We start from the raw sequence: 9,514 nt of genomic DNA, 5'->3' as shown, positions 1-9,514 counted from the left end.
AGAGAGAAAAAAACGAGGGGGGAGAGCGACGGACCAGAGAGAAAAAGGAAAGAGAGAGAAAAGCAAAGGGGTAAGAGAAAAGGGAAGGGGGGGGGGGGGTCATGGCAGGGAGGCGGTGTGGCGGGGAGTGCCTCTCGCGCCCGCTTGGCTGCCGCCGCCTCCGCCTCCTCCAGCTTGCGCTTCTCGGCGCGGCGGTGGCTGCGCAGCGCGCGGCAGCCCGACTCGTGCGGCTCGAGGCTGCCTCGCTCGCTCACCCACCCGCAGCCGCCCGCGCAACACACGAGCTCTTTCGCGCACGGCGCGTGGTCGCGGAGCGTGGCGCGGGTGAGCTTGGCGTGGCAATGCTTGCAGCTGGCGGGGACGTCGGCGAGGAGCAGCTCCGCTAGCCGACACCGCGACGCGGCGTTCTCTGCTGCAGAGGTCGACGGCAGCTTTGAGCGGCAGACGGGGCAGCAGTGCGACGACGCGAGGCCACTCATGGTGTGGCGGCGCAGGCAGTGGCCGCAAAAGATGTGGCCCTCGGGGCACTGCACGATGGGCCCCGACGTCGGAAGCTCAAGGCAGATGCCGCACTCGACAAGCGCGCATGCCGGGGTGCGCTGAACGTAGGAGTCTCGCTCGGCTACGCACTCCGCGCAGCCGCAGGGGGTGGCGTCCGGCGTGAGGCGGGCAGCCTTTGCCTGCTCAAGGACGCTGTCGCTGTAGCAGGCCGGCCGGGGGGCGACCATTGGCATGTCGCGGACGGATGGCATGCGGCTCTGCACTGTGTCGGAGCGCCCACTCCGCTTTCCTACGAGATCGTTCGGCGCCGACTCTACTCTCACAGAGGTGTTTTTTTAAAGGATAAATTTCAGATTACCCGGTTTTTGAGATTCGCCTCGCAGATTACCCGACGAACGATATTTTCCTGCTTAGCGCGATTTCCGTCAAACCAGTTTACCCAGTCTCCCACAATTCGTGTTTCAGCTTACCCGGTCGCTAAAATTTGTCATGTCAGATTACCCGGTCGGCCAAATTTCTCGTCCAGATTACCCGGCAACGATATTTTCCTGCTCAGCAGCAATTTCATCAAAAAACTGAGAACCAGTTTACCCAGTCTCCCACAATTCACGTTTCAGCTTCCCCGGCCGCTAACTTTTCTCATGTCAGATTACCCGGTCGGCCAAATTTCTCGTCCAGATTACCCGGCGGCTAACTTTTCTCTTTGAGATTACCCGGGGGCGCGCAAATTTCTCGTTTCAGCTTACCCGGACGCGAGCGTGCACCTCGTCCAGAGAGCGAGCACCTGCGGCACTTGGTCCTAAGGGGTCCCGTACCATGCGGAATCGACCCTATCCGGTGCTCAAGTGCTCAAGGAGAGCTCCCACTCGGAATCCCCGGCCTCGTTTGCTTGAATGACGCAGTCGTGAATCCCAAACGGTTTCAGATTTTACCCGGCGCATCCCACTACCGGGTGATCTGGAAAAAGAAATTTCACCTTCCGTGTAACCTGGAAACGACATTTCGCCGTGTTGGGTAAGAAACCTGGAAACGACATTTCGCCGTGTTGGGTAATCTGGAAACGACATTTTGCCGCACCGGGTGATCTGAAACCGCTCACGCCGGGTGATCTGGAAAACGCCGGGTGATCTGCGAGGCGAAGCTCAAAACCGGGTGATCTGGAAAAAGAAATTTCGTGACCGGGTAACCTGGAAACGACATTTCGCCGTGTTGGGTAATCTGGAAACGACATTTCGCCGTGTTGGGTGATCTGCGAGGCAAAAACTCGCAGACGCCGGGTGATCTGAAAAACGCCGGGTGATCTGCGAGGCGAATCTCAAAAACCGGGTAATCTGAAATTTATCCTTTTTTAAAGGTTCCCGCTGCCAGTTTCGGGGAACCCCGCCCGCCCCCTAGAGCCCCAGGTAAGGCCTAGGTGTGGCCTAGGGCATCAGAAGGGACCAAGAGGAGTCCAGTCTGAGCCATAGAGCCGATGTCTTTGCCCCCGAAGGTCGCGTTCAAATGCGAGAGAGAGAGAGAATTCTTGATTGATACGAAACCACGACGACACACACCAGTCGACTCGCATCGGTTGCCTCCATGAACGGCGGAGCTATTCTCGCGTCCACACCACACCTGGCTCCAACGTGGACACGCCCATAGCTGGGGACACTACTAGGTCACGCATGGCATCAGAAGTTTTAGTTTATCTCTGGGCCCCGAAAGGCATCTCTAGCAGCGTCGTTACGCATGCGCCCTCCCCTCCTGGGCGCATACGCCTCACGTCTCGACAGAGCATAAGCCCTTGGTGTGCCACGAGACGAGTTTTTCGCCATCGCCGCGAGCAGCAAAGCCGCCCGCCGCAAACAGCCGGAGGCATCGCCGCAGCACTGTCTGCGCTGCGCTCCCGCACCCGTCGACGAAGCTCCCCCCGCGGAAGACCGCGCGTAGCGACGCCTTGTCGTTCGAGATGAGCGCGCTTGAAGCCCGCCCACCTACTGCCCCTGAGAGTTGGTTACCGAGTGGGATCAGCTCCCCCCCTTGGGATCGAAGCTTCCACGACCTCGCACCCAACACCACAGGCGGGATCAGAGAGAGACTCCACACCGGACACCGCCCGGGCACAGACCCCCTACCCGTCGGACAATGCCTGGACCCCTCACAGAGCGGCCCACACACAGATCACGCATCGGCAGATTTCACGCCTGGATCAGGCGTAGACAGCACACACTTGTCACGGTTGCATAGCCCTGCCGGGGGGGACGAGTTCGCAAGGTTAATATTAAAAGCATACAAAGTGGTGACAACCACTGAGTTCTCAGTGGACGAACGAGCGTCGACCGAACAGAAGAGCGTCCCCACGACGCCTCGGTGCCTCCCACCGGTGTGGAGACCATCCGGATCAGCCGGGTTCGCCCTCCGGACGGACCCGTTCCCGCGATGGCCCACAGTCCTCCGTCACCAAGTTGAACCCCCTTCCCCCCCAGTCCTCGTACTCGACCACGATCCCTCTCGACCTCGTACTCGACCTACCTTCCTCCCCATCACTGATCCAGCCCCGATCCTCCACCTCCACCTGAATGCTTCAGCTCATTTCGTTGATCTCTCACCGCTTATTTGTCACGTGACAAACCATGCCTCGCCCCTTATGTTCCGCGCTCGCATTCGACCTGACGCTGTCCCTTGCCCTGCCCAGCCTCTCTCTCTCTCTCTCTCTCTCGTTCAAATGCCCGGATCCCGCGGAACGGCCGTCTCACGCCTCACGGTCTCTCTTTCGCTACGTGTTCGACGTCTTTAGACCGTGCGCGTCTTTTGTGTATGTGGCTTACTTACATTCCCGGAGGAGGACTGCTGACAGGGTTTGCGATGAGGAGTGACCCGTTTTCTATCACGAACCCGCAACCGGCCTGCTCCAGACGAACCCTTCCAACGGGGGATTGAAAAACTAGATGTCGGGGTCGCTGCTCATCGCAAACCCTGTCAGCAGAGTCCTCCTCCGGGAATGTGCGTGCCACAAAGACAGGGACCGGAGAGATAAAAAAGTATGTTGCCGCGCAACCTCTTCCGCAAACGTGCATGTGTGTATGGAGCCCACGAGCAGCGCCGAGGACGCCGGAGTCTACTCCGTCTCCGTGCGTGGCCGCGCGCAGATCGCGCACTCCTTCAAGGGCGAGCTCTTTGGCGCCGCGCAGGCCCTCCACGGCTGCACGTATGTCGTCGACGCCGTCTGCAGGGGCGTGCAGCTGCAGGCCGGCGCCAACTACCTCGTCGACATCTGCGCCGCGGAGAGTGCGCTCAAGGCGGCGCTCGCCCGGTACGACCGCCGTAACCTCGACGACCTCGCCGAGTTTGCGGGCGACAACACCACCTGCGAGCGGGTCGCGCGCGCCGTCTGGGAGCGGGTCGCGGCCGCTCTGCCGCGTCCGCCGGCGCTCGCCTCCTTGCAGATCGTGGTGCGCGAGAGCGACGTGGCGCGCGTCGAGTACGAGCGCTCGCTCGGTGCGTCGGACGGTGGCCTGTACTCAGTCTGCGTGCGGGCCCGCTTCATGGCGGCGCGCACCCTAGCCGGCGGTGTGGAGGGGTCGACGTTTGTGGTGGACGCGCTCTTCTCGGGGCGCGAGCTCGACCCGCGCGCCACCTTCCTCTTCGACATCTGCCTCGCCGAGGAGCTGCTCCAGCGGGCGGTGGCGCACCTCCACCAGACGCACCTCGACGAGCAGCTGCCGCACCTCTTTGGCGCAGGCAAGCCGCCGCCGACGGCGGGCGCGATCGCGCGCGTGATTTGGGAGGCGGTCGCGGAGGGGCTGCCGCCGGAGCACCGGCTGGCCGGCCTCAAGGTGCTCGTCCGAGAGCACGACGAGGCGGCGGCAGAGTACTCTCGACCCCTCGCGCCTGCAGACGGCGACAGCTGCGGCGGCGACAACTGCGGCGGCGGCACAGGCGCGGCGCCCTCCCGAGGAGAAGGGACCGTCGTCCGACGCGGCCGCTGCATGATCGCGCACTCCTTCCGGGGGGAGGCGTTTGGGCCGGCGCAGGCCCTCCACGGCTGCACGTACGTCGTCGACGCGCGCTACTCGTGCGGCGGCTCCGAGGCGGCGGCCGGCGGCCCGTTCTCCGCGCCGCCGCATGGCTCGTCGCCGCTGCCGGCGGAGGCGCCCGAGCTGCTGCTGCGCCGCGCACTGGCCGCGTACCACCAGCGCAACCTCGACGAGCTGGCCGAGTTTGAGGGCGAGAACACGACCTGCGAGCGAGTCGCGCGAGGCCTGTGGAGCCGCGTCGCCGCCGCACTCCCTCCCCGCAGCGGCACGGCCGCCCTCGAGGTAGTCGTCCGGGAGAGCGACGTGGCGTGGGTCTCCTTCCGCCGCGCCTTGCCGCCGACCTCGACGGGGGCGCCCAGACCGGCCGCCATCGCTCTCGACTTGGACTCGCTGCTTGCGGCCGCGCCAGACGCCTCGCCGGATGCCGCCTCGGGGCGGGCGGCGGTTGAGGAGGCGGGCGCGGGCTCGCCGACCGGCATCGTCCACCGCAGCCCGCTCGCGGCCCTCGTCGCGGCGATGCCGACGCCGCTGGTCGCTTGGACAGCGTTGCCGCGCGAGGAGGCCGGCGAGGCGTTGGCGCGCTGCTGCGGCCTCAGCGCGGCGGCGCACAACGTCGCGTTCCGCCGAGCGGACGAGGCGATTGGCGAGGGGGCGGGCGAGGCGATGGACGCGGCGACGCCACACTCCTGCGGTGCCGTCTCGGCCGCGCCCCCGTACGTGGTCATCACCGCCTCTGAGGCCACCCGCGCGAAGCTTCCGCCACACGCCGGCGCCTCCCTGCCCCTCCTCGGCCGGGGCTGCGCCGCCGACCGCGCGCTGCTTGCCGCGCTCGGCTGCACGTCCCCGCGCACAGACGACGCGCAGCAGCGCGTCGCGTACCTGACGGCGAAGCGGCCGGTGGACCGGGCGGCGTACAGCGGCGCGGTGCTCACCGCCCTGCAAGAGGCGCTCGCCGCGCGGCTCGCGTCGTGCCGCGCCGGCGCGGCCGCGGCGGGCGGCGGCGCGCGCACTCCGCCGCTGCGAGTCTTCGATGTCGGCGCGGGGACGCTCTCCATGTTCCCGGTGGTGCGGCGCGCCGCAGAGCGAGCGGGCTGGGGGGCGATGCACTACTGCGCCTTCGACACGGACGACGCCCTCCTCGCCGCCGCGCGGAGGGAGCCCGGCCACGCCGACGCCCTCAGCGCCGCCTCGGGCGGCGGCGGCGGCGGCGGCGGCGGTGGCGAGTTGGTCGCGCGGCTCGAGCTCCACTGCGCCGACGTGCGCGCGCTCGAGGCGCAGGTGGGCGTCGGCGAGGGCGGCCTCGCTCCGTGCGACCTCCTCGTCGGCTCGGGCTTTGCGGACCTCTTTGCGCCCGCGCAGCTCACCTCGCTCCTCGCGCGCCTCTGCCCAGGCGCCTCTGCCCGCCGGCCCCGGCCGGCCCCGCGGGTTGTCTCACGCCCAGCCGCTGCGCAGGCGGGCTCGCCTACCTGCCGATCACCTTCGCCGGCGCCACCCGCCTCGAGCCCGCCGAGGGCGGCGCGGGCAGCGTGCCATCCGACGCGCGCCTGCGAGGGCTTGCCGCGAGAGCGCCGCGGGTGCGCGCCCCTCACAGCTGCTCGCGCGGAGTAGGCGCGCGTGATGGGCGCCTACCACGAGCACTTGCGCGCGCAGGGCCAGTTCCTCGAGCCGCAGCGGCTGGTGGACGCGGTGTGCGAGGCGGGCGGCGCCCTCCTCAAGCGCGGCGCATCGCCTTGGCGCATCGCGGCCGACGCGCCCTTCCACGCATGGATGGTTGACTTTCTGGCGGCCGGGACGGCGAGGGCCATGTGGGCGTCCGGCTGGGACCCCGTGGCGTGGCGGTGGCGCGTGCTCCACGAGCGGCGGCCGACTGTCGTCGCGGATAACGTCGATCTGCTGCTGCGGCTGCCTCGGGCCGTCCCGTCGCCCATCGAGTAGTTCGAATATTGGAGGTTTATCCTTCTTCGTGACGAAAAAAAAACAAGCGCCTTGCGCACCCACCACAAATGCATCGGTGGCGAGCGGCAGCTCGACACAGCGCGCGTCGGCTCACGCTGACGCGCGGCGGGCGCCGCTGGCAGAGCGGCGGTCGGACAGACGGCTACGAAGAGGTGCCGCCGCCGCGTCCCGCCCTTGCGCTGCTCCCCTCGGCTGAACCTCTCTTGCCCGGCACTCTCTCGCCCGGCAGGCGCTGCCACGGAGGGACGTCATCGCTCCTCTGGTGGCCTGCGGCGTGTGGGCGGGCGGCTGGTACATGGCGGAGGAGGGCAAGATCAAGGCGCTGGTGGATAGCTCAAACATCGACCCCAACCCCGACCCGAATGCGTGGCCGACGCCCAAGCAGTTCTTCTGCCTCGCGTGGCCGTGGGTCGCGGGTACGGTCGCGATGCTCTTCGACTCGGTGGCGGCCAAGTTTGCGACGACGAGCGACATGAAGTTCCTCTGCACGACCGCGCTCAACGACGACATCAAGGCCACCACCGCGCTCTGCATCCTCGCCGCGCCTGCCGAGCACTCTGCGCCGTTTGTGCGCGCCATCGCAGAGACGGGCGCGCCTCCTTCGCCGGCGGCCTCGCATCTGCGGCCTCCCACCCCGGGAGCATGACTGCGTGACCGCAGGCGCGCTGGCCCGCATCCGCGAGATCGTCGCCATCTACAAGACTTTGCCGCGGGAGCAGCACGACGAGACGCTGACCAACGCGTGCGTCATCGCGTCAAAGGTACGAGACACGACCGAGACGCGAATCGGAGACGACCCCGAGAGGGGCCGAGAGAGGGTGGTTGCGACGCGCTGACCCGCGCGTTGCCCGTGTCCAAGGTGGCTGCCGATCCCGAGCTGCGCAGCCAGGGCCTTCCGATCGGCGACCTGCCCTGCAGGACGCCGCACGCGCCACGCGCAGCGACCCATCGCTGAACCTTCGCGGAACGTGCCGACAGGCGACTTCTTGTGGATGATGCCGGCCGGGCCGCCGCAGCTGTACACCACCTACGGCGCGGAGGGCGTCGCCCACTTGTGGATGAGCCACCCCGCCGAGATGCTCGCCGGAGGCGGCGTCGGCAACGCGGCGGGCCTCGCGGAGGGCGTCTCCCTGTCGAACCTCGCAAACCTCGTGACGACCGAGCTGGCGGCGAGGCTGCTCGACCGGTTCGGAGAGCAGCGTGAGGCGCGGCCCGAGACGCCGCCGAGATGCGGCTCGAGATGCGGTTGAGATGCACGAGACGCGGCCCGAGAGACCTCTCCCTCGCCACACCCCTCCCTTGCCACCGCCGGCCCGGAGAGGCACTCCATGGGAGAGGCACGCTTGAGCGGAGCACGCTTGGGTGGGCTCTCCCGCCGCCCGGGAGATCCGGGAGGGCGAAGAGGGACTCGCGCTGCGCCCCTTCGCCGCCGCCCGCCGCCGAGGTGCCGCCGAGGTGCCGCCCAGCCGCGCGCAGGCTCTCCTCTCCACTGCGACCGAGCTCGAGGCGCGGCTGGGGCGGGAGGTGCGCGCCGCAGGGGCGGGCTCGGGCCGCAAGAACCTGTGGCAGGCGAGACGCGCGGCGGGTGCGAGAGGCCGAGCCTCGCGCGGCGCCTCTTTGACAGACACCTCCCCCCCGCGAGCAGGCGACCGGAGTCCTGCGCGGCGAGACCGAGGTGGAGGTTGCGCGGCGGGAGCAGCGCGAGCAGCTCGCCGCTGTGCAGTCGGCGCGCCAGATCCTGCAGGCGGGCGCGATGCAGTCGACGATCCGCACGCCGCTCGACGAGCCGCTCGGGCTGCGAGGCGCGCAGCAGGGGCGCGACGCGCGCGCGTGACGGCTCGGCCGCGACACGTCCACCGCCGCCCCGCGCGCAGGCACGTTGCTCGAGCGCGTCGCTCCGCTGATGCACGTCGCTTCCGCCGCCGCGCTCGGCTTCGTCTACGGCGCCGGCCGCGGCTACCTCCGCGGCTACTGGCAGGCGGTCTCCTCCCGACAGAGGGGCGCAGAGACCCCGCCGTTCGCTCCGCGCACGGCCGAGAGACGCGCCGGAGGATGCCCAACCCACACACAACGCCGCGACGCCGTCGCCGCAAGCTGGCAGGACCGTCTCGCTCCCCCTCTCGCCTTGCGACGCCCGCCCCCTTCCCCTCCGCAGGACGTGACGCCATCTGTCTGCCGCGAGCTCTCCTCCGCCGTGGGACGGCGGACGGCGGTCGGCGCGGCGCTGCTCGTCGTCGCCTTTGAGATGCTCCCGCGCGCCAAGGCCGAGCCCGATAGAGGCGGACACTGCGCAGCTGGCTGTACCCTTCCGAGGAGGCCGCCATGGCCGCGAATGCGTGTCTTGCCGCCACCCAGCTGCCGCCACCCAGCGCAGAGCGGGCCGCGTCGCCCCTCCGCTGACGCCGAGGAGCGCACGTAGCGCGCGGTCAACCCCGGTCCACCCCCCCCCCCCCCTCCGCAGGCCGAGGCCTTGAAGGCGTTGGGCCGAGAGGAGGTGACTGACTTCAAGGCGGCGGGTCTCCTCGAGCAGCTGCTTCTTGGACCCTTCTCGGGACCCTCTCAGAGCCTCCGCGTAGGCGGCTGGTGCCCTCGAGCAGCTCGCCGCTTCGGACGGGGTGTACGTCTTCTTGCTCGCTGCCCTCAACTTCGCCTTCCCGTACATCCTGCTGCCGGTCGCAATCAACCCGACCCAGCTGCTGGCGCCGCCGGGCCGCACCCGCCGAGGCGTGCTCGGAAGACGTCCGGGATGCGTGAGGGGAGGTGCGCGTAGGTGCCGCCGAGCTCACACGAGTTCCCGCACAAGCCGACTTCCACGCCGTGAGCTCCCGCGCCGAGACCACTGCGGCGGCGCCTCCAGTCCCTCGGCTTTGCGCTGCCGCCGGGCACCTCCGCACCGACCGCAAGGCTCTCTGGCGGAACGAGTGGGCCCGTCCGAGCCCCCCCGTCATGGCGCGCATTCGCCAAAATACCGTGGGCTGCGGCCAGCGACCAGGAGGATGCAAGCCGCCGCGAGAGCTGAGACGCCACGCGAGGTGGATGGG

At 68.4% G+C, this 9,514-nt stretch overlaps 3 protein-coding genes across 3 annotated transcripts in view; 2 read left to right on the top strand and 1 right to left on the bottom strand.

Moving 5' to 3' along the window:
• The window catches only part of EMIHUDRAFT_222977 (hypothetical protein), a gene marked incomplete at both ends in the record, with an annotated part of 1,165 nt that extends 413 nt beyond the window's left edge, over window positions 1-752 (bottom strand). The window contains one exon of the mRNA XM_005792498.1: window positions 255-752. Within this exon, the coding sequence (XP_005792555.1) occupies window positions 255-752 (498 nt within the window). The remainder of the gene's footprint in view (window positions 1-254) is intronic.
• Window positions 753-6,518: 5,766 nt separating this feature from the next.
• Window positions 6,519-7,976, top strand: EMIHUDRAFT_439730 (hypothetical protein; the record flags this gene model as incomplete). The annotated part of the gene is made up of 6 exons (XM_005792497.1): window positions 6,519-6,625; window positions 6,703-7,063; window positions 7,134-7,234; window positions 7,333-7,375; window positions 7,452-7,678; window positions 7,950-7,976. Coding segments are annotated over 6 exons (866 nt in total), but the record flags the coding sequence as incomplete, so codon positions are not given.
• Window positions 7,977-8,376: 400 nt separating this feature from the next.
• Window positions 8,377-9,492, top strand: EMIHUDRAFT_454301 (hypothetical protein; the record flags this gene model as incomplete). Its single annotated transcript, XM_005792496.1, has 5 exons — window positions 8,377-8,454; window positions 8,629-8,685; window positions 8,935-8,967; window positions 9,050-9,199; window positions 9,331-9,492. 5 exons carry the CDS (start codon window positions 8,377-8,379, stop codon window positions 9,490-9,492), a joined length of 480 nt encoding a protein of 159 aa, XP_005792553.1.
• Window positions 9,493-9,514: the final 22 nt, after the last annotated feature.

Source organism: Emiliania huxleyi (genome assembly GCF_000372725.1).
Source record: "Emiliania huxleyi CCMP1516 unplaced genomic scaffold EMIHUscaffold_107, whole genome shotgun sequence".
NCBI lineage: Eukaryota > Haptophyta > Isochrysidales > Noelaerhabdaceae > Emiliania > Emiliania huxleyi.
This window is presented reverse-complemented; position numbering and strand designations above follow the sequence as displayed.